At 39.6% G+C, this 17,092-nt stretch overlaps 1 protein-coding gene across 3 annotated transcripts in view; it reads left to right on the forward strand.

Moving 5' to 3' along the window:
- map3k5 (mitogen-activated protein kinase kinase kinase 5) overlaps positions 1–17,092 on the forward strand; it is an 85,424-nt gene that overhangs the window by 52,782 nt on the left and 15,550 nt on the right. For 2 of the 3 annotated variants that reach the window (XM_015354584.2, XM_015354590.2), the window contains 10 exons: positions 730–883; positions 2,142–2,249; positions 2,952–3,001; positions 5,931–6,026; positions 6,481–6,562; positions 7,698–7,831; positions 8,953–9,080; positions 10,249–10,385; positions 11,441–11,546; positions 15,235–15,392. In XM_015354584.2, coding sequence (XP_015210070.1) covers positions 730–883; positions 2,142–2,249; positions 2,952–3,001; positions 5,931–6,026; positions 6,481–6,562; positions 7,698–7,831; positions 8,953–9,080; positions 10,249–10,385; positions 11,441–11,546; positions 15,235–15,392 — 1,153 coding nt within the window. The remainder of the gene's footprint in view (positions 1–729; positions 884–2,141; positions 2,250–2,951; positions 3,002–5,930; positions 6,027–6,480; positions 6,563–7,697; positions 7,832–8,952; positions 9,081–10,248; positions 10,386–11,440; positions 11,547–15,234; positions 15,393–17,092) is intronic. The other variant, XM_069196121.1, reaches the window with a different exon arrangement.

A 17,092-nucleotide genomic window follows, 5' to 3' on the forward strand; every position in this document is an offset into this window, starting at 1 on the left:
AAGGACTCCAGGATAGGAGTAATGTAATCACTTGCACTAGACCTGGTCAAGATTCTGGCTGATGTATTTTGGACATACTACAGTTTGTTCAATGTAGATTTAGATACCCCAGCGAGTAGAGCATTACAGTAGTCAATTCGAGAGAACACAAATGTGTTGATCAGCTTTTCAGCCACATTTAGTGATCACATAGGGCATAGTCTAGCGATATTTCTGAGGTGAAAAAAAGATGTAAAAAAAGCTTATGAAAGTATTCATAACTGGCCATGTATATTGTCAATTTACAAAGCAAAACCCGAAATAAAATTTGTACAAAATGCAAAATGGAACACTCTGAGGCAGGGAAAGACTTACTGCTGACTAGATTTCAACATTAAAAGTCACTTAAACTCAGAAAAGACATTGTAGAAACATGCTGAAGTAGGGTGAAATAGCGTCAGCATGCGTAGGGTGCAAAGGGTCAGGTAAAGGCTGATTCCCTGCTGGAAAGAGAAGAAAAGAAACACGTTTCGGATGTGGAGATTCTTCAGGTGTGAAGTCTTCTTCATCCACACCTAAAGAACCTAATTTGACTTAAATATAAGCATTTACTTTTTTTTTTGTAAGTTGTTTGAACAGCGAGTCACATCCTAGTCAGTGATGGTGAAGATTTTGAGGCAATCAGTAGGAGAAATTGAGCAGCTCTGTGTTTTTTGTGTATCACTGAGCTTCTGTTTCTGTGGAATTCAGGTATCTGGGATCTTTAGTGGAGACTATACTGATTTATCAGCATTTCAAAAAACCTTCCGGAGAGCAACCAGGCCCTAAACAGGAACTGGTGGACTTCTGGATGGATTTCCTAGTGGAAGCCACAAAGAAGGATGTCTCCTCTGTTCGTTTCCCAGTAAGTACTCAGCTCCTTCTGTCTCCCTCTGTAGCTAGTGCGCTCTCTTTGTATTTCAATAGGTAGGTTTGGTGTGGTCGATTTAAAAAAAAAAACCTGACAAATTAATCCTGAAAGTGTATATTTTTGTGGGTTTCACTGTGCATAATGTGTAATGTTCGGTATCGTTTGTGTCAAAAGTATCATTGGACTTTTCTCTCACATTTTACTGTAACAAATGCTGCTGTAGAGATGTCTTAGCAAAGAATATGTACATTGCCAAGCCACTTCTTACATGTGGGAGAGTTCGCATTTGTTAATGTTATGATAGGTAAATTCTGCGCATCTCTTTGAAAAATGTAGAGTTATTGGTTATACAAATCCCCCAAGATTGACAATGAAAGGATACAATTATTGTGGTGTTTTAGTTATTGTAAACAATACACAACATTTCTCTAATGTCTATTTTCCCCGAAGCATTTTCTTATTTACTGTACTGTAATATGCATTTTCAGAAATGTGGTATTAAGCCAATTTGAAAAGGTGTAAAAAACACAAAAGGTGATTTCTGGTGAGTTGTAAATATTCTATTGATTGAGATCGAGCTTTGTACTGAAGCATTTTGTTCTTAAGACATCTTTACAATGCCTTTTCAAGAGCAGTATCATATGTAAGTACTGTATATTAAACATTCGGAATTGTGCTCATAACAATAGATCGAAAATTGTAGATGAAAACATTCAGAATTGTGTTCATAATGCATAATGATAAAGCAAACAAACTGAAGCATGCATGAATCATTGATGTAGGCAGTAGACCTCTACTTTAAATAGCGTTTTAATGAGAACGGGGGTGAGTTGCATTTATTCAAGAGGACGGTATTTCTGAACAAGTTGGGAACTTGTTCCAATACCTATAAAATTATGATGAAATGATTTATTATAAGTCAGATACTTGTACCAAACCCAAGGGTGTTCTGTACAATTTCAATCATACATCTTCATATTTTATCAGAGAAATCATAAAATTGTCAACTACTGTTTTGCCTTTATTTCCTTCAAGCTGTTCTAACTTTCCATACAGCATCCGAGCAATGGTGTAGTAGTCAACTCCTGAGAGTTGACATGAATTACCGACGCATAAGGTTTGGGCGCGTGTTAAGACTTTTTTCCCATTGCTGCAGTAGGCTATTTTGTCTTTGATAATACATTATATTTAAGAAACAAAACGGTACTTTGAGTATTGTCTTTCAGACATTTCTCTTTTTTGATCAATCTAGGTTCTAATACTAGAACCTACTAAGATCTACCAGCCTTCGTATTTGTCCATCAACAACGATGCTGAGGTGAAGACCGTGTCCATCTGGCACGTACATCCAGACGACAAGGTATGATACAGTTCCATATGTTGCTAGTAAAACAGGTTCTTAAGTATCATATTCAGTCTTTAGGTAACGTTTTCCATGGGCTCAGAACATCCTGTGAGTTCTATAGAATAGGGAGCCTTCAAGGAAACGTTGATGAATTTAGTACAGGTTGTCAGACCTTATTATTCATTGGGTTGTAGGTTTCAGTCCCACTGGTCCAGTCCTTGGATTGCTAGAGAGTAGAGAGTGGTACCTGTAGTTGTATGTGCAGTACAAAACTGTTCTCAAAGGTTAAGGTAAAGAATAGTTCAGAACATGAGGTATGCATTCCAAGATGGTTTTTTCCTTGCCTTGCTTTTTCACGGTAAATACGTAGCTTATCTAGTAATAGGAGCGATAAAAATATTAGATCCGATATTAGTCAGACTCAAATGCTTCCCTTTCTTGAAATATAGAGCATATTAGCAGTATTATTATTAGTTAACATGACTGGTGGCCTGTAAGCATTCTTTACATTCCTTTCATACATTATTTTATGTTATTGGGAACCATGATGGTAGAGAAATGATCAGCATTAAAAAGGGCAGGAGCGTGGGAATTGGATGCTGCACATAGCACTTAAATGTAGCTGTGTCAACTATGTTCTAGTTTCTTGTATGAAAGTATTAAATATTTTGTTTTACGTTCTTTTTTTCCTGTTTTGCCTCTGAACTGAAAAAGCAGAAAGGTATTCATGAGTGGAACTTCACTGCTGCATCCATCCGTGGTGTGAGGTTAGTGAATTACTGACCACCAGTAATATTTTTATATTTTATCTAAAAACACCAGTAGTATTTTTATTTTTAAAAAGTTAATTATTCTGAGCGGACATGAATTTTATGATAAGTAGGTTTATGGAAATTTACAAACTGATATGTTGAGTGAATTTAGCAGTAACATTCACCACATGCCAGTTGTGCCAAGAATATATTGCTATAGCGTATATATTTTTTCCATGTTTTGTTTGAATCAAAATCTGGATCTCGTAATGGGTGAGTTGGGAGTCAGAGAAACAGAGAGCCTTTATCCTGTGATTAAAACTATACTTAACTTAATTAACTCATTTTTCAAAGCTCACAAAACACGTCTGACTGCTTAACCTTCAGTGAGTTTGGACATAAAGGAAGTTGCAGGAGCTGTTGCCTGTAAGGAATATATCCAGAAGCTCTGATCATTCTCAGCCCCTTGTTGCTAGGAAACGCCTACGTGTTTATACCCACTCTCCCTCCAAATATTTAGGGAACAGAGAGGTAAGAGAGCATGACAGATTATGCTGAATGCAGATGCTATTTTATTCCTAACACCATATGATAAGAGTCAAATAAATAGAGGACAAAACTGCGGTAGCACCACTAATGAAATCTTTACATGTAGGCACTACTATGTGTTCAGAAGGTTAGTAAATTAATTTCTTGTGTGCCCAGAAAGCAAAGCAGGTCCAGAGTTTAAAACTCTAGTATCTCAGTTAATTTCAGCTCCTCATTTACTGAATCTGTGATATGAGCAGAATAATGTAGTACAGAGATGTGTTTGGTATCTGTTTCTGCTTTTGTTGTTCTTGTTTATAAACTCCAGCTCACAATTGAAAAATGTTTAGTTTTAAATCGGGAAGGGTATGAAGATTAAATGAAATGTGTGCATTAGGCGAATTATAGGTTTTGATATTGTGTGGAGTCATTTTATTATGCAAGAACGTCTATGAAGGAGAGGAAGCCATTTGGCCTGTCTGGACCGTTCGGCAGATTCATGTTAAGTGATACAGTAGAGTCCCATTTATCCAACCTAAACGGGACCGATAGCGTGTCGGATAATCGAAAATGTCGGATAATGTGGAAACTGAATAGACAAATCATAGATTAATGGAAGTGTGGTATAAGTCTGAAATCTGGTTTATTTATCTACTGTAAATCTGAGCTTTCTCTTGAAGTATCGGACCTGTGATAGGCACGCCCTTATCCCTTTGCTGCATGAACCACAAGAACGAAACTTCACTGACTTTTTCATAGTCGCATTTCTTTATTTGTCTGTCCCTCAGTCCTTTAATTGAGACCCGATCAGAGCACCACTTTTCTATCTCATTTCTTTTCCTCGTCCAGTCACCAGCTGTAACTCGTCCCACGCCGAATTCAGGTGCACTTTTTTGGATTGACTCACCTTTGTCTAGTCTTTTTAACGCTTCAAGCTTCAGTTCCATGGAAAGAACTACTTTCTTTCTCTTCGCACTTGTCATGTTTAAATAAAATTATATATACGAGCGCAAACGAGCAAGCGAAGCTACGTCAGTGGCAGTATCTGACGCACTGAGAGACAAAGCAGCATGGGATTGGGCAAAATATTATTCCTGGGCACACATACAGTACATAGCATGTATGTATATACAGTAGCATGTTGATTGCTATGTCGGATAAAACGGAATGTCGGATAATCAAAGGTCGGATAATCGCGACTGTACCCTCGCACTAAGATTGTCCACTGAGATGAGAGGTTTAGATAATAAGTGGGTGAGATGGATTACCTGTAAGACTGTAAGCCCCACTGTCAGGATGAGATTATCGAACCCCCTGACACACAAGCTGGAGTTCCTGTGAGGTGCTGAAGGGGTGCAGGAGGGAGTGCCGAAACAGGTGTTCTCCAAACCTGCTACCTGCGCCCAGGTGAGCGAAAGCAGGTGTGGTTTGAGGCTGTCCTCCTCCTCCCAGGCCTTTGGTTAATCCTGTCGGGAAGTGGATTTTGAGGGTTGCGCAATACCGCCTGACTGGTGGAACTGCTTCAGGGTGGGGAAGAGCTTCTGTGAAGCAGTTTTTGTTTCTGATTTCTTGAACATATAAAATCCAGTAAATATAATTGAAAACTGGGAACTGGAGCCAACGATTGCCTGCTTATGTTGACGGCTTTTTCCATGTTACGCATAGAAAATAAACTAGTCACATACAGCTGACATTGTAACAGATTGCAAAATGCATGGATGGGACTTGTGATGTTGGTCATTGTAAGAGGCTTAATTAAAGAAGATGATAAGGTTACAAGGTGCAGCAAGGTACCAAAAGCCTTACAGCAGCAATGCCACAAGAGAAGAAGTTTCTTTACAATGGAAAGAAAACACAGGAGAGTGAAATACACTGCAGTGCTGTTTGTCATCATCAGGAAAGAAAATGCCACCTTGACCTTAAAGAACGAATTTGTGGACTTCAAGCCTTGTAAACGTTAAAAGTGCTAACAAATAACCACAGCTGCATGTATAGATGTTGCTCCGAGAAAAGCTGAATCGGAGAATGGAGATTTTTAGGACGCATCTTGATGCAATAGATAAAAGATAAAATGCTTTAAGTCGGCTTTTAGACTTGTGCCAAGTTTGATTCCTGCTAGATGGGTTTGCACAAGCCAAGATGTAATTTCCTTTAGCAATACATTCTTCTATGACGAGCTCATTAAATAACAATTTAGTGTTTTGAAAATGTTTGCTTCTGTATGTTTTATTTTATTAAAGGAACTTTACAGAAGCGCTTATAGGAACGGCCGTGAAAATAGGTGTGCTGTAGAATAAGTTTTGTAAAGGTTTGAAAACTGTCTCTGGAAAGGAGCAGATGAGGAGTCCACTGTAAAAAGGAAGGAGTATTTTTAGGACAAATGGATGACTGTGGTTTTAAATTTCTTTTGTTACAGTGTGTCAAAATGTGATGAACGTAGTTCCTTTCTTTACATTCTGCACAATGCTGAAGACTTTCAGATCTACTTTTGCACTGAGCTCCACTGTAAGAGGTCGGTTGCAGTTTTTTACTTAAATCATTTCCATTACCTCCCACCTTATGTACTTATAGAACCATTGAATAATTAAACCTCTGTCATGATCCAGAAATATAAATTCTTTAAACAACTGGGTGACAAAAGCAAAGAAGAAAGCTGTAAGAAGACACAAAACAATCCTAAGAAAAACCTTAAGTTCAACCTTCCTATGAAGAGCTTTTTTTTCTAGCCTTTAGTTTCATATTATGCATGAAAATACAGTGGTTTGCATTTTGCCTATTTCTTTACGCTGCTTATTTTTCTCACTTTCTCAGATAAATGTTGTAAATAAAAATGTTGCAACATTTTTGTAATAAGGAGCAGATAAGCCATGAGTCTGTAACACACATGTATCGTATTTCCCCAAACTAATGAATCATCAGCCCTGAGCCTTGCACCTCTCAGGTGACTGTCTCCGAATTTTTTGCAGGTTCTGCAAGTTGGTAAACGGCATGATTGAGGAATCCGGGAAGGGTCCAGATGAGGGAGACTGCGAGACGGACTCCCTGGAGGTAAAAACAGGTCTTGCGATGAGCACTTGCTCGTGATGGCAGTTCATCTTTCTCACATGTCCGGTTTTGTATTTTGTGCTCAAGGTACCTTATAGTAAATAAAAATGCATAGAGACTAAAAGTGGTGGACACCATTTTTTCACTTTTTTTAGACATTGTTTATATGTTTTAGATGATTAGGATTATTGTTTTTGGCCTGTCTGGGATTAATAAAGTTGACGTACTGGTCAAAAACGGTCCTGATATCGATGTATTTCAGTTCGATTATCATTTTGACTTTGTTATAGGACAAAACTCCTATGGTTTCCTCAGATTTTTACTTCATATTAATGTGGGCATATATAAATTTATAAATATATAAAAATGGGAAAGGCTAGTTGAAAAGGGCACCTTGGTTTTTCTTTTGCTACAACGCAGTGTGTGGCACAGCACACTATCTTTTTGGAATGCAACTACAGAGGGAGTGGAATAACACTGAAAACGGGGGAAGTCTTTCTGACCTGCTTGTTTAGACTATAAACACCTGTGGCTTGTTTATACATTTGCCTGATCCTCCCGAGACAACAGGTCAGTGGTTTGGGCGAGTCCAACGGATAAGATTCTATCACACATGCAGTGGCAACCCCAAGACTAATAATTGTGGACAGAAAATATGAATTCAGGAAAAGAAGACATTTTTTTTTGTCAGCATGTGGATTTAATAGGTCATGGGAAGGATATGTTTTTCTCCTATCCTATTCTGTTTTTCCAATAAGCATATTTTGGCTACATCTATCTATAACCTGCACATGTTGAGGCAATTCCAGAAGAGTCTTTATCAGGTTTTTATCGGTTTATTTGATATCTAAGCAGTTAAATATTGGATCAGTGTGAGGGCTACATTGTCTTATCTGTTACTTCTCTGGTGCTCTTATTGATATGCACACAGCAAAGTTTTACTCCGTTAATAAGCACTTTGTATTTCATATCTGTTGTGGAATATTTTGGAAAGTACATGGGGTTTTGCTGAAAGACTTGAAGGTAGCACCTGATGTTGCTGGAAGGCGTGTTGGCTCCCAGTTGTTCACCACATGCTTAAACAGAAATGTTTAAATCTCGCCTCTGTCTGACCCCCCCCCGACGCTTGCTGTTGCAGTATGACTACGAGTACGACGAGAATGGAGAGAGGGTGGTGCTGGGAAAGGGGACGTATGGAGTTGTATACGCAGGCAGAGACGTGAGCAACCAGGTCAGGCTGGCCATCAAGGAGATCCCTGAGAGGGACAGCAGGTGAGCCCTGAGCAACAAAGCCCAGGTTGTTAACATTGGCCTCACTGTATAGGCCAAACCCGCAAACGTCTGGGCAAAATTCTCAGAGAAAGCATGTCTCCTTGCAGAGATGTTTTCAGCCAGGGTATGGCCAGTGTACGGGTGACACATGAGGCAGGCAAGTTGTTTTGATAGACACATGAAGTGCTGCAGTTATGGTAAGAGGTGTGAGTTAAAGTAGGGTTTTTTTTAAACAAATGTGAGATTAAACATTCTGTCTGAAGATCGAGAAGGTGGACACGTTTTCACCATGCTCTGTGGATGACCTTTAATTCTAGGGAACTTCCAGCATAATGACCACTTTCTTCGATAGTTTAGATCACCCTGAAGACCACCAGGTCTGCAGTGCCTTTTATTTTGAAAGGGATGCTGCTTTAGACTGAAGGAAAATAATTGCTTAGCAACCAGAGAAGTGCTTCCACCTCTTCTTCATTTCCCACCTCCTCTGCTGAGCATAGTTGTGAAATAATATTTTTGAATCCACAAATGAAACCAATATGTTCTGAAACTGAGTTGTTGGTTTGTAGTACCTTATAGTGCAGGTCCCAGTCCTGCTTTCAAAATCAACATTTCCAAAATACAAAGACACAAAATGTAGTAGCTCTTCTATTAATGTCAGTGGTAAATATGAACAATCACAGAATAACGTTAAACTATAAATATGTTGTGTTTCATGTTTAGGATAATGTTACACTGGGATATTTCACTAATATAATAATCTTTGTAAATATCCACCCTGGTTCTATGAATTGACCACAGCACACAGGGGTTTTCATATAACAATGACCAGTATGATGATTTAAAACTTTAAAATTAACTTTAAAGTTACTTTATCTAGTAAGTATACTAGAGACCAAATCTTAACATCAGCCATTGTACGTCACGGTGAAAGTGCAGCAGGTTGAAAGCATTGAGAATCTGTGGAGGAGCTCTTCCTCTTTCCTATGAACCTTAGTGTTTCTTCAAGGATGAATTTTTTAATGGTTTTCACCGTTTTGTTTTTTTCAAATGATTTCAAAAACCCACCAGGAATGTGTTTTGATGTCAGGCTTGATGTTAGTTCAGTTTCTTTTCATTTCCAGGTATTCTCAACCTCTCCATGAGGAGATTGCGCTTCATAAACACCTGAAACACAAGAATATAGTCCAGTATCTGGGCTCCATCAGTGAAAATGGCTTCATCAAAATTTTTATGGAGCAAGTGCCTGGAGGTTAGTGGTTGACTCCCGTTTCTAAGTGTTTCAAGACCTTATTGCATGAGAGGCCTGGCCGAAAAGTCATGCTGCCTTGGTTCATGCAGTCACCCGGTAACCTGGTTCAGATTTGTCACCATGGAGACGCTTAAGTTGCGGAAATGTATCTTGACTACTTTTGTTAATTTTGGGACTGTGTAGGCATATTTCGTAAATTATGTTTAAAAACGAGGCACTATAGAAAATTAATTTTGAGTGCATAAGCATTACACCACTAGCCAGATTTGGAAAACTCAACAAATCTACATTTGAAGTATTGTTTTAAAGTTTTGAAACACTGTAAGTGTCGTATTATGTACAGATCAAATAGAGGAATTTTAACTGCTGAAACTGTTTTCCCCCTAACTATCTAAGAATGCTTATGAATTAGAGGAGGTCATTTGGCCCATTAAGCTTGATTATTTCAGTGCCTGCATGACACATAGCCACATTAAAGATCATCCTCCTGGTGTTTGCTCAGTCCTGAATTCGGTCTAAGTCCTTTTGAACTTCTGTGAAAATGGCTTAACCGGTACAAATGCATTTGTCACTGAGGGAATTAACTAAAAGTATGTATTAGATCTTCTTAACTATGTATCTTTTTACTTATATTTTACTAAATCCGTCCCAGAATGTCTGGTTTTAAAAGATAACGTAGCCACATGATGTCTTTACGCATAGCTGATATAGTTCTCAGGGAAATGCCCAAGTGACCCTTCCTGGAACAAATGGTCTATTCAGCTGAAGGGGCTGCTTGTCACGCAAGCCGTCAGTAAAGAATATATATGTAATGGTCAGCTTTTTAGAATGACCATATACGGTATAGCCACAGTGCAAGCAGAGGGTCATGTGGGAGTGCGTCTTGTATCATTTGTTTCACTGTATAAAAGAGCGCTGTAAGCATTGTCTTTAAGTTTTGTGCCACACGACGCAAGACTTCCATACGCATATGAATAAAGACAGCTTTCAACACAAGCGCTCAGCTGATGCCATTTTTTCTGTCACTACAGTCCCCGTTCCTAGTTATGCAGTCAAGGGGTGTAGAAACCTATCCCAAGTGAGCTAGTACTGCATGGAAGAAGAAAGCGTATGAACAGATCTTCGGTTTGGTTCCTCCTATGTGGTAACGCGTGTTTCTCAATCACAGGAAGCCTCTCGGCACTTCTCCGATCCAAATGGGGGCCTTTAAAGAACAATGAGGCGACTATAGGATTTTACACCAAGCAGATCCTGGAAGGCTTGAAGTATCTGCATGACAATCAGATTGCACACAGAGATATCAAGGTATTACAGCAGCTGGCAGAGCAGACTGCTTCCATCGACACATGGAAGCAGTTTCCTCGTTAATCTTTCTGAGTATGAGAACGAGGAGGAGGAGGAGTGGGAGCAGCCCAGTGTCAGCCTCAGCCGCGTGTCGCTGTGGTCCCGTGGCCACTGTAGCGCCTGACTGGAGGGGGAGACATGCTGCGCTGGTCTCCACCCCCTGTGGGCTGGGTGGGGGAGGGTGACCACTGGTCCTGGTGGTTGAGCTGCTTGTTCAGCCTCTGAATCCTCTGAAGGTCTGGTCATGAGATCTGGCAGCTCGTTCATCATCGCCAGGGCTTCTGATTACTGGCTTTCGGCTAATATTGAGTTGCAGTTTTGCAGCTTGATGTGTTGCACCTTTGGATTGTTGTGCACAACAAACGTGTGAGCTAGGCCATGTATATACTGTGCCGTCAGCCAAGGGGCAACGCCTGTGTTTGTATTTAAAACCTGATAGGGGTATAAAAATTGACCATCATAGGACTGTGAACCTGTAGCTCTTCACTGCTCGTCAAGTGTCCTCCAAGCTAAAAAGGTTATTCTCTACTTCTCTACGTGTTATAAATCTTAAATCTGTTTCCTGACTGGTTAACAAAGGACATCTTCCGAATGGTGTGGATGAAGTTGTTTAATTACACACTTTCACATCGCAGGCATGCCAATCGCAGCGGGCTTCTGCAGTCATGGGCAAATGTGTGTAAAAAAATTAGAAAGTTAGTTTTTAATTTTAAGCAAAAAGGAATTAATATTGACTACAAATATCAATGTGAGCAATCAGTGTTTTGTTTTAAGAAAGCCACATATTCATGTTTTTTGCTGAACAAATGTCAAAATTCTGCTTGCAGCAATGTTCTTATTTTGAAAAATGTGTCGTTTGTTATGGTCTCATCTACGGATATAAATAACCGTGACTTAATTTTGTATAATTGGGAACAAAAAGCTGGTTCTTTAAGGTTCAGCACAAAGTTGGGTTTGCTGGTTCCTTCTTATACAAAGCTGGTCTGGTTTTCAGTCCACATTGTTTGCAATTGCAGGGGGACAACGTGCTGATAAACACATACAGCGGAGTTCTTAAAATCTCTGATTTCGGCACTTCCAAAAGGCTTGCTGGAATCAACCCTTGCACAGAAACCTTCACAGGTATGTAGCAGCTCTGCTACAGCTCCCCTGGAGTTTCGGTAAAAAAGGTCTTTGCGAGCCGCGTGCGTGACCGGACGGCACATCCTTCCTGTAGTGACCGGGAGCCAAGCCGCTGCAGCTGTACCAGGCTGTCAACACCGGGATCATGAGGGAAAACATGGAGGCCAGAGTGAGTGAATACAGAAACAGCAGCACTAAAGGCAGAATGTGGGAGGTCACACAAAAAAAATCAATGCTTGGACATGAGAAAACAGTTTTCAAAACTAGACTTCGTTCTAAATAATAATACATTTAGAATTAAAGGCTATTTGAAAATCAAAATCAGACAGAGGAGTCAGTACCTTAATATCCCATTGTCCCACCCAAGAAAACGAATCGGCTTCATACAAAATTGAGTTTCTAGGATCCTTAATGTGTACTATTTAATTTGTCATTTTAAGATTCATTTTAGAATAATCACATTTTAAACACATTAATGCAATTGTCAAGGAATAATCTAGCGTTTCATTCTGTTACTGCTATTTACATGGTTACGTCATGTGTTTTTTCATCTCATAACTTCAAGATTAAAAGTGCCTTTGCCTATTGCCAGTTAAATAATGATTATTTGCTTTGTGCTTTTGTCCTTGCAACCTCATGAGGTCCTCAGCTGTAGGTGTGCCTTCATTGTTAAAGTGATTATTCATAGCTGTGGTATTTCTGCACCTCCAGTGCCAGTGCTGTCAAACAAACATTAGCCCTCGGCATTAACTCCATTCAGACTCCTCTCGACGACACCTCAGTGCACTGGCACACACAGGTAGGATTTAGTGAACAGCAGTATTACTGTATCTGGACAGTATACAGGCCTGTAGTTGGCAAAACTGAGCAATATTCCTGCTTTTAACAGCCCTAATGCTGTAGGGTAGCGGGAGATTTCAATGCTACAGTAGCTACTGAAATTACATAGATAACCCAAGGGAGGAACATCATTCCACAGATGGTTTGCTGTTCGAAACTTTAGCACTTTGACACATTCTCTTTGTGGAAATCTGGAAAGAAATGTTTTATAGTGCGCAGTAGCGCATCCCTGTCCCCTACAAAGTGCATGTTCTTTTGTTCCCCTCACTCTGGCAGATTGTAGGCTGCTGTCAGCAGTGAATGCAGGAAGAGAGAGGACTCAGAAGGTCAGCTCAGATCGAATATTGTTAAATTACTCCCTTCTGATGTCTGTATAATGGACTTTGTCAGATCAGTATGACTAAGAAGCATGAAAGAATGAACACTCGCTTTAGAAAGAAAATTGGATCAGAGGGTGTTCATTAATTTACCAGAGAATATACTGTAGGTGATATAAGAAGCTATATTAACTCTTTAAATGGGCAGCAATATTAACATTGCGTACTTATATTTATATAAAGTTGATTACACTTTACCATCTCAAATATATTATTGCAATTGTTTTAAATATTGCTTTTAACACTAAATTGTAAAATTTATGTATTCCTGCCAAATTATGGCTCTCACACCAGCATTTCTTGAAGAGTTTTGCTACATTCTGCATGTATGGGATGCAGAAGATGTTTCCTCTGGTAGTTTGAAGTCTTCCTATTTTGTTAGCAGTTACTGTAGTGTTACTTTCTTGTAAATCCTGTTTTCGGTCCTGTTGCTACAGACACAGAGAGAGAGAGGAGGAATTAATGGTATCAGATCTCTAATGTGGATTTTCTGGTTTGCCGTTAATGCCACAGGCGCACAAAATGTGCCGCTCATGGCAAAGCACAGAACACCTGTCAGAGAACCGGCTAGGAGTTTCATTCCTTTCCCTGACTGATGAGTCGTAGACGAAGGAGGGTGCTGGTGTGTTCTTTTTGTATAAACATATACAGTAGGAGGATCTTTTCTTTCTTTTTTGCTTTACTGACTTGTGCCGTCAGTCAAAGGAAATTGTTCCTGTGCCTTTTTTTCTCATAAATATATGGTTCTTTATTTTGTGTCATAAATCTACTTTTTAAAATTCGCAAATACAATTCGCTAACGTTCAAAGCACAAAATACCTATTCTTAGCAATTCGACTTCCCCTATAGGCTCCCCTATAGGGCACCATTCAAATTCCTGCTTTTAGACCTATTTACAGGTGTGTTTTGTACAAAAGATGTTGTTTATTGTTTTATTATTTTTCTGAGATTTCTTATATACGTCTAATTTGTGTATACAATACTGTACATAACTGTACTGTAGCTGTGTTTTGTAAATACATAACGTATTGCATAACAATATCAAACTGTGATGAACTCACAGTTCAGTACATGTACTTCAACAATATTTTAACTTAAATGTGTTTTACATCTCATTTAAACTCTTATTCATTCTATTTGCCCTATTGTTAAGTAAACCAGGCCAGTTTTCTGATTAGCTATCCCTTGACCAGGCTTTGTCCGTCATTGCAGGGAATGTCCGGTATTCCGGCTTTTACAGAAGAAATTCCCCTTTAGCAGATTTAGTCTGGTAAATCTGAAGTTCTTTAAAGCAAATTTAAGGTGAATCCATTAAACCAAGGGTTTCCTGTAACAGTGAGTGGTACTTGATGTCAGTCAGAGAATTAGTGTGGCTAGTCAAAGGGTCAAAGTGCTGTTCCTCTTTGGATAAAGGTTTGAGGGCTGGTCCTCTTGGATCTGAACTTGATTCATAGCTGTGATGTCAAAAGTGAGTTTATTGTTCTGATTTAGGAAACAGAGGAACTGGCAGGGTTTTGTGGTCACTGTAAGTGTTTTTTTTTAGCATGGGATCATTTACACATGACACAGTGTCAGCCCTCTGTCTGAATCTTTAAGAGGTGCCGAAAGTACTAATTTGGGCCAATTCCTTGAACAGAATGAAAAATGACAGGAAAAATGTTGCTGGATACTGTCTGGTCTATTGCTCAAAGACCAGTGCCAAGTGTAGCTTGTTTCATAGTTACCAAGACATAGAAATATTATTACAGATTTATGGGCCACCTGCTGGTAAGGAAAAAGAGAATCAGACAGTATGCTGAAATATATCTATTTTAGTCAATAGATCACCCATTCTCCTCACAGGAACACAAGAAATGCTCCATTCTAGCGTGTTTGGTAGTTTAGAGATACAATAGTGTTCAGCTTTTCAGATGTGCTATTTTTATATTCTTTCATTGTAACACAAGCCCATTTGTTTATGTTTAGTACGGCGTCATTTTCCATTCTGTAAAAGTTTCTGGTGGGGGGAACATGCCTTTTCATTATTTACAAAAAGTAACAATCTATCATTGGACCATCCACCAAGGTAGACACCAGCCAAAAGGACTTTTAATTCCTCCTCCAGGTGGAGACATTGGAGGGTCTTTTCTTTCTAGTTTTACTTTACTGACTTGTGTCTTCAGTGTTAAAAGAGATTGCCTGAGACACCACAGACCCAGTTTTCTGCTGGTGGAAAAGTTTGTCAGTGTCAGAGGTAAGTCTTGTGCTGGACGGTCCAGTGGTACTAAGTTCCAGGTGTTACTTTCACTGAAGGAAATATCTTGTGGTTGCACTCTTTTCTGCAGTTATTCATAAAGCGTTGCTTTTGTCTTACCTACGTCCAGCAGTTCATTTTCCAACTGGGGAGTAGAAGCGTTCAGCGGAATAAGATTGCTTCATTATACAGCATTGCAGGAGACTCACAGTGAGCTGGTGAATTTTGCATTGTACAGGTACGTTGCAGTACATGGCTCCAGAAATCATCGACAAGGGCCCCAGAGGCTACAGTAAGCCTGCGGACATCTGGTCTTTGGGCTGCACCATTATTGAAATGGCCACAGGGAAGCCACCTTTCTATGAGCTGGGGGAGCCACAGGCTGCCATGTTTAAGGTATGGTTTGTTGACATAAGTAAGGGAATCATCGACTTCTGCATTAACTTAAGCATGATGTTACTCTGATTTGCTGATTAGGAAAGATTAGGAAAGAAAAGCACGTCCTGTAAGTCTCACAAGAATCACAACATAAATGAGAATATTTATATTGTAATTTTAACATTCACAATTTAATATGAAATATTCCTGAGGAAATCTTTAAAATCAGTAACTGAAGAAAACCGCTTTATAATATTTTTTCTTATATTTGCAAAGGAATTTCTTCTACTTTCTCTGGAACAGCAAAATGGCTAATATAATAGGTGTTTTGATGTGTCTGTTTTGCTCTTGAATTTTTCCCATTTCCTCTACTTTTCAATGGAAATTGTCGTTGTAATTTGAGTATTCGAATGAATTCAGGGAGAAACTTGTAAAAACTGAAATGTTTCCTGATGGAGGTATAACGGTTCGCATCACAGTTTGCTCCCTCAGGAGTTTTGTTATCCACAACAGTACATGCTGCCGGGTTCAGTGTTTATTTGTAAAATAAACAACAGTTTGCTGCTCCCCAACAGAAATAGGAGGTATTAACAACCTCACATGTCCAAGCAGAAACTGCACATACTCCAGGCTCATAAGCTGTAGCCCAGGAGAGTTAACTGTGTTTGTATAGGAGGTTTAACAGGATGATTTGTAAGATAGATTGATCAGATACCCCTTTATCCATTAATACATTAATACTTCTCAAAATCACTACTAATGCTATGAATGACTGATTAAAAAAAAAACATTATTTCTGAGTAACAGACATTAGTCGTTTTACCACAAACTGATTAAGCCGCCTAACTGTAAAACCCAAGATGTTGCAACTACCCGTATCTATTTGCGTGGGCACCTGCACACTTTGGAAATCAGAGCTAACATCTGCCTGAAAGGCCACCCATGTCACACAAATCAGTTGAGTAAGACAGGTACAGCTGTTTTTATACTGTTGTACTATTTTGATCCTGTAACATACCACCAATAAACTGAATTAGGTGAGGCCACACTTTTTTAAATACAACGTCAAACGTTAGTTATGGAGCTTTGTTGGCTAGTGTTACTTTTAGTGTTTTCTAGCTTTTCTAGCTATACAGTACCTGAGTCATCTCACTGCCTGTTTTTGTTGTCCGCACTCATGAAGGGAGAATAAAAGTGGTAAATTTGCTCTGGCTCTGTAAATCCCACCATCCACAGCAAGGCACGTCCCTGAGTAAAAGCAATTATGCAGAGTCTTGTATCGCCAGGATAGTATAAAACAAGCTTAAAAAAATGTTATTGTTTTAAGTAAATGTATGAAACGGATTGTTTCATCCATTCATCTGTTTTCTCAGTGCTTCATCCAGTACAGGGTCAAGGGGCAGCCAAGGCCTATCCCAGCAAGCAACGGGCACAAGGCAGGATACACCCTGGACAGGACGCCAGTCCCTCACAGGGCAGACACGCAGACAGACACACCCTGGACGGGACGCCAGTCCCTCACAGGGCTCACACGCAGATGCAACACACACACACACACACACCTAAGATCACTTTTGACAGAAGCCAGTTAACCAGAGCAGCTGGCAAAAACTCGCGTGAACACGGTCAATGCAAACTCCACCCAGATGGCACCCCAGGGCTGGAATCGAACCCGGGGCCCCGGCGTTGGGAGAGAGCAGTGCCGACCACCACAGCAT

Source organism: Lepisosteus oculatus, chromosome 2, assembly GCF_040954835.1.
Source record: "Lepisosteus oculatus isolate fLepOcu1 chromosome 2, fLepOcu1.hap2, whole genome shotgun sequence".
Classification (NCBI taxonomy): domain Eukaryota; kingdom Metazoa; phylum Chordata; class Actinopteri; order Semionotiformes; family Lepisosteidae; genus Lepisosteus; species Lepisosteus oculatus.